We start from the raw sequence: 20422 nt of genomic DNA on the forward strand, positions 1-20422 counted from the left end.
AATATTTTTTTCTCACGTCACCAGAACATTATTATCAGTTCAATATTTTTTTCTCACATCACCAGAACATTATATCAGTGCAATATTTTTTTCTCACGTCACCATAACTTTATTATCAGTGCAATATTTTTTCTCACATCACCAGAACAGAACATTATCAGTGCAATATTTTTTTCTCACATCACCAGAACATTATATCAGTGCAATATTTTTTTCTCACATCACCAGAACATTATATCAGTGCAATATTTTTTTCTCACGTCACCAGAACTTTATTATCAGTGCAATATTTTTTCTCACATCACCAGAACATTATATCAGTACAACATTTTTTTCTCACGTCACCAGAACTTTATTATCAGTGCAATATTTTTTCTCACATCACCAGAACATTATATCAGTGCAATATTTTTTTCTCACATCACCAGAACATTATATCAGTGCAATATTTTTTTCTCACATCACCAGAACATTATATCAGTGCAATATTTTTTTCTCACGTCACCAGAACTTTATTATCAGTGCAATATTTTTTCTCACATCACCAGAACATTATATCAGTACAACATTTTTTTCTCACATCACCAGAACATTATATCAGTGCAATATTTTTTCTCACATCGCCAGAACATTATATCAGTGCAATATTTTTTCTCACATCACCAGAACATTATATCAGTGCAATATTTTTTTCTCACATCACCAGAACATTATTATCAGTTCAATATTTTTTTCTCATATCACCAGAACATTATTATCAGTTCAATATTTTTTCTCACATCACCAGAACATTATTATCAGTGCAATATTTTTTTCTCACACCACCAGAACATTATATCAGTGCAGTTTTTTTTTCTCACATCACCAGAACATTATTATCAGTTCAATATTTTTTTCTCATATCACCAGAACATTATTATCAGTTCAATATTTTTTCTCACATCACCAGAACATTATTATCAGTGCAATATTTTTTTCTCACATCACCAGAACATTATATCAGTGCAACATTTTTTTCTCACATCACCAGAACATTATATCAGTGCAATATTTTTTTCTCACGTCACCAGAACTTTATTATCAGTGCAATTTTTTTTCTCACATCACCAGAACATTATATCAGTGCAATATTTTTTTCTCACATCACCCAGCCAACAATAATGAAGAGATAGTGAAAACAATGGTTTCTATCATTCTTGACATTCAAGCGCCAAACATGCAGAAAAAGGTCTGTTCAACTAATCTTTTTCAATTTGAAATTTCCAGAAATGTAGATCTTAAGGGGATTTGAGATATTTGGTCCGCAGAAATCTTCTATGGTCCTGAGTAAAGCGTCCAAGTATTTTTGTCTAACTACTTTCCACAGTCGAGATTTCTTGCTAAAAGTCATAAACTTGTATCTTGAATATCTCGACATTGGAAAATAGTTAGGCAAGAATATTTTCAGGCTTACAGAATTATATAATCTATTACAGAAAGTTTCTTTCAAACCTTTTTTAAAAACCTAATAAATTCAAGGTAACGATTCTTTGAGAATTATATGTAGTAGTTTATAATTTCTTAGAATTTTTAATCATGTAAAAAGTTCACTTTTCTTTTTCAACAGGCTGTTGAACTGATGATGAATACCACTGGATTAAGACCAAAATTTCTTGAGAGTTCATTGACATTAATTTGCGATGGACTTCAAAAGGCGATGAATTCAAGAGGTTAGGCATGGCAACAACCATATACAGGCTGTCCTGAAGGCATGAACTCGATCATTTCCATTTTTGAATTTCTCTAATTCGATCTTCATAGGACCAACAATTTTCTTCGAATTAGAGAAAGATTCGAATTACAGAGAGTAATTTAAGCTATTTTGCAGCTAAGGAGACCGATATGTTAGTTCGTATTATAGAGTGATTCGAATAAAAGAGGTTCGAATTAGAGTGGGTCGACTGTTCTCGTATTTAAAAATCAAGTTTGTTTATCTTCGTTTTTCTACGACGGAGACTTTTACTGGGTCAAAATTGCGGGTTATTTCAAATCACTTAAATCACTGTGCTGTATTCTTCAAAAGTGAAAATTCTTGATATTTATGATCATATGATAATCTTTTCGTTGTTCGACACTCCCAATCAAAACAATTGGCCGCCATTATTGGTGGCAAAACGTTTGCATTCCCTAATGTTTTCCAAGCAAGGACCCCTGGAAAAAATAAGAAAATATTAATACAGAAGCCCAAATACTCCGAATCAAAGAAAAAAACTCTTTCATTGAAATTCTTTACTCATCTACAATAGATTTCCAAAAAGATATTTAATTCTGTTATATTACGTCACAAGTTATTAAGCTTTCTTTTTCATAAACCCCCGGTTTCAATACAAAAAAGGTTAGCGCACCAAATTTCTTTGCCACCAATAATGGCGGCAAAGTTGTTACGTCACATATATTGTTTAGGCGCAACGATTACATCATGAATATCATGAATATAGAGACATACTGGCTGTAAATTTTACTGTTTTTACTTTTATAGAATCTGTTGAAGAAGATCTGGAGTACCAGGCTGAGAAATCTGATCTTTTACTTTACTGTCACGCGCAAAAGCATTTAATCAACTTGTACCTGGCAATCGAAAATATTCAGGAAGATCAGTCTAGCATGGATTCCATGGTTACAGAAGATCTACCTGGTGATCGTCAGCAGACTGTGGCCGAGCTTTTACACGTAACTGGTACAGAGGCTAAAGACTTTTTAGAAATGTTGGATCGGTACAAATCTATTTGCTTGGATGATTTCGAAGGTTTGTTTTGTTACTATTATTTTCAGTTTTTTTGCCTTTAAAATTGTTGCCAGGCATAACTCGCATGCCCCTCTCGCAAAAGTCTTAAAATATTATATACTTTCGAACCAGCCAGATGTGGTTGTCTCCGACAAAAGATGCTAGGGCCCCCCTCCTTACTATAAAGAAATTTTAATCATAAGAAAAAGTGTCCCTTAGAAAAAGTACACGCAAATTGACTCCATTTTCATCATTGTTGTTTTTATAGCCACTACCAAACAGAAGCACCACCAAAAGAAAACAACATCTTCTAAAAAACTAGACATTAACGAATTTCTATCTTGTTTTCGTATTGAGAATATTTCACACCATCCACAGCAGAAAAGATTTTCAAAGGAAGCTTCGTCAAGTTCATCCCAACATTTCAAAGTCATTTTAGATGATAAGGTCGTTAAAGAGTTAACGTTAAGTCTGGGTAAGTTTTTTTTAAGGCAACCTTAGCAGAACCTACATGAAGAAAAATCTTCATAAATCATGTCAAATTTTTGAATTAATAAAAGTAGCAAAATTATTCACGACAAAATCGTACCGTAATTTGGAGGGGATGGTCAGGCAAGATGGCTGACCGGTATGTGCGACCCTAAGGGTGTGTTTTATGAGATACCCAAAATGCATTGTAGTGTATGGGTGTAATATTTCTAGGTGGATAATGAAAATACAGTTGACTCTCTCTAATTCGATTTTCAAGAGACCTATAATTATAGAAAGATTCGAATAATAGAGGCTCGAATTAGAGAGAGTTCTTTGTAGACAGAAACCCGCTGCTTTGTTACGTTAATATAAGTAAGGTTGCGGGAAAAGATTGGTATTAGCTATTGCACTGTAAAGTTATTCAATAACTATAATTTGAAAAACTGCAATGGGGCAATGGGCCATTACATTAAATTTCCATACATGGGGGGGGGGTGGACGAAATTTTTTAAGTCAAAAAATCATTTCTTTGAAATGAGTGGAAAATGGCAAAATTAAAAAAAAAAACTCTTGGAAAATTTCTTTTCATACCTTAAAGTGACGGTGGACGAACTAAGATCAGTCTTTTATCCCCTGCAAATTCTAGAATAATATTTTACCCCCTGGAAAAATGAAAAAAACACTCTTTTTATATATTTTATATCCATACAGGGGGTTGACGAACATTTCCAGTGGTTAATTCAAGCAGAATTTCTAGGGGGTCTCTGGAAATTTTGCTTGAATTAACCACTGGAAATGTTCGTCAACCCCCTGTATGGATATAAAATGGAATGGCCCAATGTAAGGGTATGTTGTTCAATGAAAATCACTGTACTGCATGGGTCGTTTTTAATTTTTTTTTTGGCCTACATCCCTCGCGTTCATAACTTTACCTGTGACCTGCTGCTCTAACGTTTTCTATAATTTTTATCTTTCTTACTTTTTTTAGGCGATCTGTTTTTTGAGGTAAGCAGATTATCAAAGGTCTCATTATTACATATTTGAGGAGCTAGTAATAAGTCAAATGAAATTTCGTGTTACATCTTTTTCCAACCATCTTTATAGTTTCGTAATGAGAGAGAATTCCTTCTTTTTGAAAGGGCTTAAAATGCATCTTCTTTCGTAATTCCTCGCAAAAAATCCGATAGAATTAAAAATGTTTCTTGTTTCTAATCTTGTTAATTTTCCAATTTTATGAAGTCAGGGCTCAAGGTCACGATATATTTGTAACTTAAATTTCGAAGTCATGTAAAAAGGCTTCTACTATTTTCCTTACTAATTAGAGGCCAGCCTGACTTTTTTCACGGCAAACCCTTTACATGAAGGGAATACCATTTCGATTTCCATAGAGAAATTTCAAAACAAAACAAAAATTAGAGATCTCCCAACCTCTTTTTTGCTGACCCAATCTACTACATACCTATAAGCCCTTTCCTATCCCCCCTTACTTGCACCCAAACTCAATCTTCTGCTTCCTTTTTACCCAAATATGCTATTCTTTAACTTTTTTCACCGTGTTACCATTTTCTATCCTCTTCATACCTAACGCCAACGTAAATCTACTCCTAGATGCCCTTGGTGCGATTTCAAAGCGATAACTATTATTTTCCATCTTACTCTAGAACACTTTGAAGGGTGATGCATCGATAAGCCGGTTAGCTTTTATACTGGAATCATCAAGAATCCCGCCCAAGCAAATTATGGTATGAAACTCAATTACTAATTATTCACGATATTTATGACTTACTGTTCCAGAAGGGGTTATCCTAAAATGGTCGTCCGTGTTCGCCGCTAGTTTTACAGTCGCTAAAACTCGAATAATTACGGGCAACTAGAAACTTGTTCGAGTTTTGGAAAATTGGGGTTAAAGTGCCCTCTTTTCAGAGTCTGTTACCTGAAGGTACCAGATATCTTATTTGATTTGTGGCCGCTTCAGTATGAAATATTATGCCGCTCAATACACTCTTGTCAAGATAATTTTTTCAGGAAGTCATTTTTACCATTCAGGGGGGGGGGAGGCACCGAAACTAAAAGTTCGAAGGGTCAACAAAATTCTCACAAAATGGTGAAAATAAGAAGATCTTCTAGGGTTAAGAATCAAATAGTCATCTGAAAAATAAAACATCTTAACAAAAATTTACAACGCATCAACGGTCTTTTAAGAATGCATATGAATGTGCGTATTAGTTACTGTTTGCTTAATTTTAATTATTTTATTCTAAAACGAGAATCTGCAATGATTCTATGCATATCGACAACAGAATGTAGAAAATAAATTATTTTCCTCTTTGCGAGAGAAAGGTCATATGGAAATAATATTTGTCATATTTCTCCTTTTTTCTTGCTTTTTTTAACTCCCTCTTCTGAAACTATTGTAGTAGTTGTGTTTTTCTAGCGGGTAGTTTTTTCAACACGGATGGAGAATTTCCGGGGGATTTATTCGTTAAACGCTTCACAAGTTGATATTTTAGTTCTTTTTAGCATTCTCGTCACCTTTCCTAAGTTATGAAAGATATGATTTGCAAAAATTGGCCGAATAATCGTCCATGACTGAAAATTTATCCCCTTTGAGAAAGTACATTATCATTCCTGTTTGTGAAGTAGTAGACAACTTGAGCACTTGATGAGGTCGCTATTTTGAAAGAAAAACAAAATATTTCCAAAGAAAAAAAATATAACCGAAATTTGTTAACCTAACTTTTTTGAAAAAGGCCAAAAAGTTCATCATTTTTTTTCTGGAAATTTATTCTTTCAAAGGCCATTTCTTGACCAGGACAAATGATTCAGGTATCAACTTTGGTATCGTTGGAAAGCTCTTTCTCTCAGCTACAAAAAATAGCGGATTTTTTTTCTCTGAATCTCAAGTGGTCAGGAGTTATGACCAAAAGACCTTTTCAAGACGTATATATACGCCTTTCGCCGTCTAAGGGTTAATAAAAATGGGAAACTAACATTATTTCGTCCTATTTTTACCTTCCAAAGACAACAAGAATCTGTCTCGACACTCCGCCAAGCAAAAACTCAAAATTGGGAACCTAACTACCGGATCACTTCATTACGCCATCAAATCTATCAAAAGCCTTTAATGGACCCTAAGCTATATAAATCCAAACCCTCAAATCACAAAAAGAATTAAAGTTTCCAAGCCCTGAATATTACGAAGTGTCTTTCATCTTTATCCTAATATGCTAAAAAAATCTTACAATTTCGCCGACACACTGTAAAAAGCTGAAATTTTTATAGGAAAATTATTACCAATAAAATTCTTAATAATAGAAATAAATTACCTGTTTTAGGATTCAAGGGCAATGGTCAGAAATAAAGTAAATAATTTTTTTTTTCTTCTTAAAATGATTTAGGAATTAAGTGTCAATTGATTTTTAAGAGATTTTCTTTTTCGTTTAGATGCTACTCACAGAATATTCTCAGTCGATGATGAACAGTAACGTACTTTTCAAAGATTGTTCGCTTGTTTTACTGAACTCGCTCGTTTCCTCAATATGTGCTCTAAAAGGTAACCAATCCAGAAAATAAATTTAACTCTTTCACTGATTCGACCCAAAAGTTTTCTTCGAATTAGAATAGAGAAAGATTTCGAATTACAGAAGGTAATTTAAACCACTTCCAGCTGATGGGACCAATATTTTAGTTCGAACTACGGAAAGATTCGCTTTAAAGTGAATCGACTTTTTCTTTTCTGTTAGCAAGAAGTCGGGTAAAACCTTTGAATGATGAGGAAAAAAATGTATTCAGTTCAAAAATGTACTCGGTCATAAATTTGGAGTTTCATTTATAATCGGTACGCATCCCCTAAATCTAAACATCTTCAGAGAGGATGCGTGCAGCCCAAAATCCAGTTGACGCTTTCTAATTTGAAATTTTTATGTGATTGTTTTATACATGACATTTATTTCTGATTGACTCGAATTTATTGACACTATAAGTTATCAGCTTTAAAAGTTGTAAAGCAAGTAACATGTGAATAAAATCACATGAGCTTTTTCGAGTAATCACATATTTTGACTGCATTGGTATAATTTTGCACCCCGTGTATTCAACGTTCTACTATTCGGTGCGCTTCATTATTCGATGAAAAACTCTCATAAACGCTACTTCAATTCGATATACTCCCTTATTCGAACAAAATCAAATCATGTCCCCTTGACAATCGAATTAGAGAGAGTGAACTGTATCATTTTATTTTATGGTTCAATTTAAAGGTGGTGCTGAGAAACATTGCGTTGATTTACCGGTTGGTGAAGTTTCAGATTGGTGGCAGTCTGTACGTGACATCCTTTCCAAATCTATTCTGATTGGTCAAGCATTAATAATGGCAGTCATTTGCCGTAGTGTTGCCATGGAAATCCAAACAGCAGCTCAAAAAGTTAAGGTATGTGTATTGTATGAAGAGACTCAAAATTCTACAAAGTTCTGTGGCAATTTATTTTTGTAAAATCCACCTTGCTTTTGACCACTGAACATAACATTTGATGACAAATTACAATTTTTTTTAAGTATGGATTTACATCCTTTAAATAGACTTCAGATAGTTTTTGACACAGAAAAGATTTCCTAGAGTTCTTGGAGTTTTATTAAAAAGCTAAGCTTAAAATTTGGCTATTGCATTTTGAATGCTACTAGTTCAAATTTAAAGTGTAATTAGCCAGATTTTAAGTTACGACATCTTCTTTGGAAATAAGCTCCAAGCACCTCATGAATTTCCTTTCATCTTCAAAATATCAAAACTCAGAAGTTTTTATTCATGGTTGCCCAGCATTTACTGCTTTATAACTTCTTTCCCTATATTACAGTAAATAAGTCAGTCTGCGACCGCAGTTAGAGGCGACCCGAAGGCTCCTTATTCGAAAGCTACCCGAAGGTAGGGGAGGGCGCCACTCTTTCTCCCTGGATTTCTCTACTTACCCTTGATCCTTCCCTTAATTTGCTGAGCACCTAGCAGAAAAGCATCAAGTACCATTTTGAAAATCTTTGACATGATCTGGCTGAGGGTTGAACCCACAACCTTGCGCACCGTAGCCGGATGCTCTACCACTGCACTACGGTCGCTAATTGTAATAGTATATGCTTTTAAACAAAATCAAAGTGACCTTGAAAAGTAAAGTACTGTAAAAGATCAAGAAGTAGAAAGAGAATTGTGCAAGTATCTAGCTGGTATTGGTCGTAGGTATAAGGCATATGTTACCTCTTGTGGCGAAAGTGAAACATCTTTTTTTCGTTTCTGTTTTTTTAACACAATGCTGGACAAAAGGTTTGTAGACTTCTGCAATATTTGCAAAATACTTCAATATCGATCAAAAACAAGTTCGCAGAGGGGGTGCTTTCCAAACGAAAGTAAAGTCACCCACTGCAGTAACCGCAAGGGCAAACCACAAGGGCTTGATTAACTGGCTTTACACCAGTATCAAAACGCTGGTTTTTTGCTTGTGGTTTCCTCAAAAGCAATTCAAAAGCAATGCAACGACTTCAAAAGTGTTTTTCTTAACTTCCATCCCCTTTCAGACACATTGAAGGGTCATTTTGCTCTATTTCTCATCATTTTTCACTGAAATTTCATTTGTCTACAACCTTTTGTCCGGCATTGCAGATGTTTAGGTTTTATTTGTCCTGTGGACTTGTTCTTTGTTCAGTAGCTAACAACAGTTTAGTTGACCTTTTTAAGAAACAAAAATTTCAACCCTAGCTATGCATCCATTGGGAGATGAGAAATTATGGTCATTGAGTTTAAAGCCGGATCTAGAAAAACATGAAGCCTTAAGATGAGTTAATTTCTCAAAACCCAGCAATAGATTTTATTATCAATCCGGGGTTTTGTGAAAAACCTACGGGCCACGGGTTTTGAATGGGAAATAAGAGGCTTCAATCTAAGAGATGATTTTCAGTATAAATAAATAACACTGCTTTTTGAATTATTCCAATGCTTTGATTTTGTGTTATATATGAGCACGATAAAATTATTTTTTGATACACATTGGAATAAATTCCTTAAAAGTTTGTTCGCAAAAATTATGGCGACATAATACAATACTCAATCAAAATACTATGGATTAGCCACAGATTGAATCAAAATGGTTATTGCTAAGAGCTCATATCCAGGTAGCTAGCAGTCCTCAAATGTCCGGATCATTCGAATTGTCATCGACCGTTCCCAAATGAGTGTCTCCAGCTTCATCACTATTGTGTACGTTATTACTGTTCTGTACAATTGCTTTAACTTCAATGACCAGACTTTTATTGGAAAGCATGATAGAATTCATTCTTAAATCTTCATTTTCTTTCATTTGGTTTAACAAATTTTCTTTTTTCAAATTCTCATCTCCATCTTCATCTTGGAAATCACCAGTTTTGTCTTGTTGGAAATTGTTTGTAGGCGAAGGTTCAGCGTCTGTAGCATCACCAGACTTTTCTAATTTTTGCATTTCAATGATAATACTACCAGCTCTTTTCTTTGGTGATTCTACTGGAGTGCTTGAACGTTTATTATTTAAGCTCGGTCCAATCTCCTCTTTGTTTTGTCCGACAATACTTGATTTCCTAAAAAGTCGTTTCAAGTTCCCTTTCAATTCACTGTTAAACCAAATGAAAACGAATGCGTCGAAAAATGGATTCAGGTTCATTGTCACTTGTGAGATCTGTATGAACAAACCGGTCATATCGATTGAGCCACCAAACAACCATATGGAGTTACGCACGCACTCTGGTAGCCACAATACAATATAGGTGAACACATACCCAAAACAGATATAAAATGCTTTAGCATCGCTCTTAGTTTTTCGTTTTTTCTGATTTTCCTGATCCTGTTCATCACCATGAACTTGACATGACTCGATAGCTTTTCGCTGCTTCCTTAATGTCAAATAAACAACACTGTTTGCAACTAATAATATTAACATACACGATATAATACCATACACAAAGCCGTTCATTGCTAAAGTATTCTTCTGGACTGGTATACCGCTATCACGAAAGTTGATGACTCCATGTAAAAGTGTAAAAAACGCACACAAGGGGCTCACACACATTAATGTAAGATGGAACCATATCGGCAATGTTTGGTACCTGAATGGCCACCGTATCATAACACACCTGTCTATAGTCATCATGATTAGCGACATATTGCCGAGAACATAAGCTGCATATGTGATGTAACTTAAAACAATCGATTTCACGAAAATACCACTGAATAAACTAACACCTGTTAAGGCGTGCCCGATATTAGTGTTGAGTAGAAGTTGATTAGATTTCGATTCTCGTAATGTAGGAGCAGATAGAATGAATATGATCACTGAAAGGTGAATGAAGAAAGTCAAAAATCCAGTGATACCTATTATGATGTATAAGATATACGCCATATTGTTGTTCCCCAGTGATGTTTTCTTATTTGTGAAATTATGCGAAGATTTACGTGGTGCCTTTGGGAAATATGATTCTTCGGTATACGACCTTCTTTTCTCCCTTCTTCTTTTATCTTTACTCGTTATAATAATATGCGTATACATAAAATCATGTGATTCTGGGTTTATCTTTTCTACTGTCTTCGTGTTTTGTGGGCTTAAAAACTAAAGATATTGAGAAGAAAATACTATGTATTTTAACCAAAACAGAGCTAGAAATTCATTGTCATTCCATAACAGGGTTTTTTCCTGTTTTTTTTATTTTAAGAAATAAATATTTGATTAGGCTTGGCTCTTCTCATCTTTTGAACAGCTTGAGCCTAATGTTATTCTTATCCTGTTCTTATTTCTAGAGCAAAACATTTTTATGTATAATACCCTAATTTTATTGATTTGACTTGAAATTTCCTTTAAATTCATTTATTCCGTATTGAGCATTTTTTCTATTTCTGCTCTTTAATCATTTTTGGTCAGGATGCGCCTCATTGTTGTTCTTTAAATAAATACCTTATCGGCGATCCAAAAATATCAGCAATCTGATTGGTTGAAAAGAGTAGTACAATATATCTTGTATTTTACATGTACAAAATATAAATTGACGAAAAGATGATGTTGCATTGTAGCGGTAGAAGCAATCTAACGTCACTTTGCTACAAAAGTGTCCTGCGCTTTTTTTAAACACAAAAAGTGCATTTTTTGGGTCACCGATAAACTAGTTATCAGACATTTGCTCGTACAATTCATGATATGAAACACTGGAGAGTCTTCCAAGAATTTTTAAAAAGTTCAGCCTAATAATTTTTCTATTGTTTAAGTGACGTATTGGGTTGAACTTTTATTGTACGGAAAAATCTTGGAACTCGTGAATATTTCTCATATTGTACTCGCCCCTGTCCGATAACTATTACATATTTCTAGTACCTCAGGAGAGCATGTCAAAAGTCAAAATAAACGAAAATGATTGTTACCATCTGAAAGAGCATGAAATTCTGAGCAAAAAAATGTATTACAACAACTCTCTGACTAAAACACATAAAGAAATGCTTGAAGTTCAAAAACCTCAGTACGATCAAGACAAGATTTGACGTCAAATCACAGTAGAGCTGACAGTTTGTTGGTCTTAAAGCGGCTGTGTGTTTTAGTCAGAGAGTTGTTAGAATTTAATGCTCTATCAGATGGTACTAATCATTTTCGTTTATTTTGACTTTTGAAAATAAGCTATTTCGTCACTATTTTGGTCATAAAAAGTTTTTCCGGGCCTAATCCGCGTCCTCCCTCTCAAAAATATCTTGTAATATACTGTTCTTTGGAATAGACTAAAAATGGCTAGGTCGTAGAAAAGATGTCACCGAACCCCAGGCTTGGCCCCCTACTAATTTGAAAATATGTATAAGAGTTTTATGCAAGTTAAGGGCTAGAATAGTAAAAAAATAGTACTTCCATTTTATCCTAGAAATAAGAACTGGATAAGAACAATATCAGACTCAAAGTGATAAAAAAATAAGAATAGCTGAACGCCAACAAAAATTTACTGACTCTCATTTTTAAAAAAAGGGTAGCATAAAAATAAAAGGAAAATTTAAAGTTGGAACACGAGTATAAAACCTCCTAAGTGATTCACCCTTATAAGCTCCTAAAGATGTAGAGTATGCTTTTCATGCTGGCAAAGAGGAATTACACGCTTTTTTTTGTAAGAGTATGCTTTATAAGAATGTCCATGATGAAAATGGCCAAAAAATTAAGAATAATGCTAAGAATATCACCATCATGGAATTTTGCTACTCAAGCTAAGAATGGCATTTTTGGAGCATTTTTAATTATAAATTGCCAATTATCCCCAAGTAAGGCTCACTCCTTCACAAAAATTTTATGCTTGAGACGTATGCACTAAATGTTAAATCAAGTCTGAATTAGGATCCTAACATAAGAATGCTGTAAGAATATTTTTGGATGATCCTCTCAAAAAAGTTCAGAATATCCAGGATGGAATGGATTTACACCATTCTTATAAAAAAAAAGCGTGTAACTAGAAAGAATTTCCCAATATATGTACTAGCGTGGCCCAGAAAGGAGGGGGATGTAGTGTAAGCAAAACGATGGTCGAAGATCTGTTAAAACAAAAAAAGGGATTAAAAGTTATACTTGCAAAACATCCTCCACATTGCCCGATGATGGGAGAAGAATCTCTCGAAACTTATAGCCAAACGTAAATCTTGTGATCCAAGCAACGATAAACTTCCAATATGAATATCACTGGGTCGATAAACGCAAACTTATTTAGATTAAGGGATTAAAAGGTTTACTACTGAAGGTGTTTTAGGTTGGGCTCACGTGTAATTCTTAAGCTGATTTTTCTCAAGTCCTCAAAATGAAATAAAAATAGGATCAAAAACTTACTTCCAGTGGCTGTGGCCTTAGCGGTAACCGAAAAAACTGCAAAGTGGAATAATATGAGTTGGAATTTTGCACAGTCACTGTCACTTTCAGGTGTAGATTACAATGATTTGTTTTTTTTCGAAATTGGGTTATTTCAATATGAAGTCTGCCCGGCGTAATTCCGAAAGTCATTTTAACTATAAAAATTTGGTCAATTTTCTTTTTGTAAATTTTAATCTGAATTTCTTTATAAAGATTCTTCAGTAATTTAACTCCATCAAAATAGAAAGTAAAAGTAAGAAAAACGGAAAAGTTATCGATCGCCGAAGGCGGTTAATCTTCCGAGCTGTATACGGGTAAAAAAGTTGGATTCAAAATTTGTGACAACTGTGCTATCCTTTTGAATATTTTAAAATTTGACTCGCCCATTCATGCCTATTCTGCAAGTTTTGCAGAATTTTGTCGGTTAAAGGTTTGAGCAGCTGAGACAAATTTGAGATATTTGTAGAATCGCTGGTTTTCTGAAATGTGTGGCGTTTTACTACGGAGATAAAAAAAAAGCATTTCTTCGGAGATAACTATGTTAATCATGAATAGATGAAAAACATGCTGTGGCGCCCCGCTAGGGCGATAAATGTTAAGTAAATAAAAAAACTTAACCTTTCCAGCGCGCTGTTTTTTATATTTTCACGCTGTCTGCGCGCAACTTTTTTTGAGAAAATGCGGGGTTTGGGAAATTTGCCATGACTCAAGAACTAGAAATCTTTGGGCAAAAAGTAAACTATCCCTGAAAAGCTAATTAAGTTTTGCAGCTTTTAGGTTGGGTACAAGTTCAATTAAAGTATTCTAACTTAAATGGTAGCTTTACATACACCAATGCTTTTTTCCTCATTTTTCGACAATGTCACTTTTTTGGCATTTTTCACTTTCTATGCAAAAAAAAGTGGGGGAAAGTTAATTATAAAATCTTTCTTTACTATTTTATCAATATATTGCTACTCATGAAGCCATATACCAAAAATTAGCATCCAAAAACAATTCTACTGGTCACAAGGGCTTTTCAAACATTGTTCACTTTTCTCCAAAATCAGTGTTTTTCCGTCTGCCATCTTGAATCAGTGTTTTTATTTGAAAAGTGCTGACTCACACCGTGATCATAACATTACATCATTATATATCAACGGAAAGCTTAGACTCTCTACTTTATTTTTCTTTATTTTTCAACGATCAGAAAGCAAGCCAATTAAAGATATTGCGCGAGAAAGACATGCCTATCAAATTGCGTATATGTACGACATTCGGAACGTCTCAAGGACGTATATGTACGGCATTCGGGTCCAAAAGGTCACAGTATTTATCAGCTTCTGATTCAAACCACAAGTGATTAAACAACTCAAAATATACTAGCTCATCAAAATCACTGATCTCATCAAGTAACATAGCATAGCAGAACTACCACAGTGGTTTAGCTTATACATGTCTTTTTTTACAAGCATACAAAAATCCGAAAACAGGCTCAGAGATGCTTAGGTTCAAAGCTTGATAAGGCTGAAAAATGCTTGAGGGGATGCTTAAATCTAACACACAAATTTAGGGAAATACTGAAAATCCGCAAAATTCCAGCCAAAATCAGGAAAAAAACATTTTTCGTAGGCTCAAGTAATGTTTGTCATATGCTTAATTTTTCCCCATATCTGAGCCTAGATATGCTTATAAGTGCAATGCTTATAAAAAATATCCATATTTTCAAGTTAAATCACGCAAACGAGAGTGTCGAAGTGGATCATTGTCTAAACCGATGAATTCTTCATCAAATTTAAGGCGGTCGTTATCCAGTGATGTGAGCACTGTTCTAGTATAATATACAGCGCAGCGGATTCTTTTTTTATTTTAACCTTTCTATCTATAATTCGAATTAATTCTTAAGTCACCGTCCTTGAGAAAATTTCGTAAAATGGTTTCTATAATTCAAATTTCCTTGAAATATTTACGTTCTATTGAAACATAAGGAAAGAAAGAAAGAGAAAACATAGCTCACCAAAAACCGGGATTTTTCATTCCGCCGTTAATTGCGTAGGAAAAAACGCGGATGGCGTCCGGTAAAGGCTAAAGAAACAAATCAAAGAAACAAACAAATTTTATTCACTTTTTTTGACATATTTTTGCATTTTTTAAAAAAATGATTTTTGATTTTAAGTGATCATAATTACTTTTGAAACAACTGTCCAAATATAAAAGGTAATACATCAAAATTTAAATTAGACCCTCAAAATTTTATTAAAGTAATGTCAACCACCTTAGGCTGCACCCACCCATCCCATTTGATATGTTTTGATATAGGGGATGCGTATCGCGTATAAAATTCCCTTCTTCGTGTTTTAGAAACTTGATTAGCTTGATTAGTAAGTTTTATATAGGAGACCTACGAGTTAAATTAGATTTGAATTTAAAATTTAAAACGCCGTTAATACAATCATTGGATTTTCTAAACCTTTTAAAGAAAATTGAGAAAAGTGATATCCCAAGATTTGGGGTAACTCTCAGACAGGATTTTTATACACGATTAGCATCCCCTCGCGCATCCCCTTTATCAAAACAAATCAAAGAAAGTGAATGCGTGCGGCCTATGTCTATTCTGTACCAGAGTGTATCACACGTTTATCGCTTCGTAGTACACTATCCCGGGGGGGGGGGTACTTAGGCAAAAATGGATGATGGGTATGTGCGGACGGTAAGGGTCGGTTTTTTCACCTTTCAAAGTCTCTCTAAGGGTCGGAAAAATCAGAAAGTTTTAAATTAGTCTCTCTAAGGGTCGGAAAATTCAGGATTTTTAGGAAATTTTTTGATTTCCAGAGAAAAAATTGTAATAAAGTCTCTCTAAGGGTATGACTTTTTTCAAAAATCGAAAAAAAAAATCAAAAAGTCTCTCTAAGGGTCACCTTTTCAGCAAAAATCAGTCTCTCTAAGGGTCGGTTTTCGGAGGTCCCGTCCGCACATACCCCTCATTCGCCAACCCTAGTACCCCCCCCCCCCCCCCCCGGGTACACTATGATTGCATTATCTGTTTGATAAAAAAATTCCCGTACGGAAGAAGTATGATTTATAAATAGCAAAACTCCTCTCGTCGACTCCCCTCTCTCATCAACACTCCATCGCAGCGATCGGTTTGAAAAATCTCAAATGAGAAAAAAAAATGAAAACAGACCCTCTACGGCAATGAATTTTGAAATTAGCCGTAGATACTGGGTCTGTGCACAGACAACCTATGTCAAGCATACAGATCACTTTGAAAGCTGTAAAAATGTCACCAAACATCCGAAGTTTTTTTTGAACCTATGATACACGTTTTTTGTTTTATTTATTAGAACACCTAAAGTTAGGCTGAGCCTGGATTTGCTTATTTTATTAGCAATTTTCAGCCTAAAATGTTCTTAAATGCGTTCTAAATTTTTCAGACTACTCTAAATCGACAATATCATGCAAAATAAAGAGCACTTAAAATTGGTAAAATTTGGACAATATTTGACTCTCGATTTTAGAAAATCCATTCCTTATAACCTAAGTTCGGTTAAAACTGCTTGAAAAGAGGAAGAAGTTGTAGTTTCTTGTCATTTTTTTTTCCAAACTGAGGCTGGGCATGTTCTTACAATGTTCTTATTTTTTCGACGAATTTCAGCCTGAATGTTCTTATAAGGGGTCTAATAAAAGAAAAAACGCGTATATAGAAACGAGGCTTTCATTTTTTAAATACCGTTACTCATTATCAAGTTTTTATCAACTTTTTACCATTTCTAGGTGAAAAACGATTTTCATTTGTGTGGGTTTTTTTTCGGGGGCTAAAATTGTTACTGTTGTAATTGTTGTTAATTAATTGTTACACATTTTCTTTTTTTTTGTTTTTCTATTTTTCTGATGTAGTATGAATTTTTACACTTGTGTTGTTGAAAGTAAAACTTTTTTATTAAATGCTATAAATGATTAGCCACCAGAATCTTTGAGAAACTGAATGCTCCGAATAAGATCCGACCATTTTTACTGATACTCTTTTGTACTGCAAGTTTCACGAGCTCACCTATTCAAAATACTCATAAATCTTTGAATAAATTTAGAAGCTTAATGAGAGATTTTATTGTTTTAACTCTTCGTCTTGTAATCTAAGTTCGAGTATTCTAGACTGGAGTCGTTTATAATGCATGTAATACTAATAATAAATACAAATAATGATACGGGATTTAGTTTGTATAAACGACTGGAAGAATCCGGTGTTCCAGCCTTATAGATACTGGGCCTAGCTACGCAGAAACTTGCGTAGCGAGAAAACAATTTATTAAGCAACAACAAACTCTCAAAATAAAATCAACTCAAATGAAACATTTTTAACACACAAATCCACACATATTTTATTTTCAAGAATTTTTTTTGAGCGGGAAAAAAATTTAATTGCAATATTTACACTTTTTTTTTGTTTGGAGTTAGTGCACAAAGGTTTCTAGACGACTAAAATTTACTTTTTTGCTTCATTTCTAATAAGTCTGAATTAGTCGTCTAGCTTGCTAGACTACGAGTATTCCAATTTGGAACTTTTCGAATGGGAGGATATTGATTCAGGGTTCAGGGTTCAGGGTTCAGGGTTCAGGGTTCAGGGTTCAGGGTCTAATTAGTTCCCATAGAGCAAACATAAAAGTAGACCTGAAAAATACTACCACTATTAAAATGGAAGCAGACATGTTCAAATTGGCTTTTCCTGAAAAACCCCCTGTTGGGGAGGTCAAACGTAGGATTTGAAAAGTCACTTTTTAATAGCAGGATGCTATTAGAGTAGAGAGCTATTAATCGTTAATCACACTCTCCAAATTCATTACATGAAAGTACTACCTGAGAGATGATTAATGTTGACATTTTAAGCTTTTACGACGTGTCCCAGACCCACTGGGACCCAAGCCCAATCAGAAGATTTGCCTAAGTTTAGAACAATAGAATTTCTATCCCCATTGGCACTTTAGTAGAAATTTTTGTCCCCGCTGTGAAAAAAAGTTACACCGGGGCTGTGAGGCAGGGGTGCTGTTACATTATTTACATATTTAACACAAAATTTCAACCTACAAAATAAAAACAATTTTCTTGCCCTTTCTTTTACTTTCCCTCGTTTGTAGCACGATAAAATTAATATCTTTATTAAACTTTTATCAGAGTATATTTCGAAATCATAAATTTCACTTAGAGAACAGTAATTTCCGATGAATACTAAAATTCCGCTCTCAACAATCAAATCTTTTCACCTACATGCTGGGGGTTAAAAAGCGAAAAATCCAATTTACAGAATAACAAAGTGTTCTTTAAAATATTGTTTTGGGAGAAAATATTTCTAAAATTTCCTGTTATAATTAATCCAATTGAAAAAATATCAACATTATACTATTACTAGATTTAAACCCATAAAACCAAACCTACATTCTGGGGGTTATAACGAAAATGGGAGTCAACTTCAAGGACCAAAAGAAATAGCCTATCTATCAAAAATAATGAAAGGATTTCGGGAGTTCAAAATTTCGTTGAAATCTAAAATGCAAATCTGCATCTTTCAGGTCTGATTCAAAATTCACCTACATTCTCGGGGTCAGGTGCTGTAAGCACATAAGGCTTTGATGGCCAAAATGTTAAGATCAAGTTAAGAACTTTTTAGGGTTTTTTCCTAGAAAAATGGAGAAAAAAAATTACTAAATGTGCTAAATAAAAACATGCTAAGAACATTTTGGGCTTAAAACTCAAAAAGTTAAGAACATCTGAAGGCTTCAAAAATCTTAGATGTTCTTATGAAAAAATCGGCGCAATCGGCGCTCTCTAATTGGACGTTCTACTATTCGATGCGCTCCATTATTCGATAATTTTGACTTGAATGTTCTTATAAACTGGGTTCTAAAAAAAAACTGTATTTCTCAAATGTTTTGATTGCATGTCACAAAGTGATGCAACTATGAAAGTGAATTTCCATCTTTTTTTTCCTTTTTTTATTACTTTTTCATAGATGTTCACCTTCTATGCACCAAAACATTTTTGCTTGATAGAAAAAGTCTTAGAAAGACTTCCAAAATATTTGCTTTTTGTCGCTCTTAGAAAAAGTTTGTTTTTGATGTGGTGAAACAGTCCTTTTATACTTAAAGAACTGTTTCACTTGACCCTCCACTGACCCTGCAAGTCACAATCAACAAAAACTCTCATAAACGACGCTTAATTCCCTTTGAAAATCGAATTAGAGAGCGTCAACTGTATATAAAGCTTTTAAAACTTTAAAGATATTTCTCTATTCCAGTATTTAGTATCGTGTTGTACAAACACCAAATATATAAAATTATTATCTAAATGTAAATTAGGAAATAATATTGCGTATTCAGGATCCTTTTATTGCATAAGTTAAAACTTATCTTCTATTTAGTCCTCAAATTGAAAATACCAGTGGCGCGTATATTTTTGACAAGAAAAATTCTTATTTCTCTATTTTAAAATTTGAAGTTTTATTTTGTTACTTTTGTAACTTTTTTCATTTTGTGTTTTGTATTCATCCTCTATACATTTTACCGAATGAAAGATTTTTCTCCTTTTTCCTTTTTCGATTTTAGCCGCAATGTCGTTGCTATTTTCTATTTTAAAGCCTCTGTCACAAAGCCCCTAGTAGTGGAGTCAGTTAGGATAACAATTGTGCAAATCGTGACAAAATCGTGAAATTTTGCACAGTGGTCCAAAATGGTCTATGGATGAAAATTTTAAGGGGAGACAAGTGTCAAATGTTACCTGTCACTCCCTGTCAGCATTTGTTGACAAACAAATATGTCACTCCAAAACATGTCATATTATATACCATTGGAAAGATAATTGAAATCTGAACAACTTTTTTGCCTACACTAACTTCCGAAAATGTACTCAATAAGAGTAAAATCAAAATAAAGTTGGCAAAATGACGTCATCGTTTGAAATAAAATTTTGTCAAAACCAAAAGTGTTTCAAACTCCTACATATTATATATCGTTGGAAAGATAATTTAAATCTGAACAACTTTCTTGCTTACAAAAATTACTGAAAATATACTCAATAAGAGTAAAATAAAAATAAGTGAAAAAATTGACGTCATCATTCTTGGTATGATTTGTTAAATTAGCTGGTGTCTTGAGTTCATAGATGTTGATTTAAAAGTATTTAATAGTCTTACTGACAAGGATTTTCCTATTTAGCCGACTTCAATGTAAAAAAGCCTGAATTTGGACTTTCTAGAAGTGAATAAATTGATTGCAAGACAAAGTAGCCAAGAAGAAAGATCGTTTTTCACTAGAAACTGTCACAATAGAGAAAGTTTTCCAACATCGGC

At 33.9% G+C, this 20422-nt stretch overlaps 1 protein-coding gene across 1 annotated transcript in view; it reads left to right on the plus strand.

Annotated features, from left to right (window-relative positions):
- Positions 1–20422, plus strand: part of LOC136810871 (rab3 GTPase-activating protein non-catalytic subunit-like) — a 49886-nt gene that overhangs the window by 3001 nt on the left and 26463 nt on the right. Inside the window, exons 5-12 of the mRNA XM_067067461.1 lie at positions 1152–1228; positions 1607–1709; positions 2519–2785; positions 3033–3239; positions 4224–4240; positions 4897–4977; positions 6680–6788; positions 7495–7664. Of these exons, the coding sequence (XP_066923562.1) occupies positions 1181–1228; positions 1607–1709; positions 2519–2785; positions 3033–3239; positions 4224–4240; positions 4897–4977; positions 6680–6788; positions 7495–7664 (1002 nt within the window). The 5' untranslated portion in view covers positions 1152–1180. The remainder of the gene's footprint in view (positions 1–1151; positions 1229–1606; positions 1710–2518; positions 2786–3032; positions 3240–4223; positions 4241–4896; positions 4978–6679; positions 6789–7494; positions 7665–20422) is intronic.

Source organism: Clytia hemisphaerica, unplaced genomic scaffold (genome assembly GCF_902728285.1).
Source record: "Clytia hemisphaerica strain Z4C2 unplaced genomic scaffold, Clytia hemisphaerica genome assembly, whole genome shotgun sequence".
Lineage (NCBI taxonomy): Eukaryota > Metazoa > Cnidaria > Hydrozoa > Leptothecata > Clytiidae > Clytia > Clytia hemisphaerica.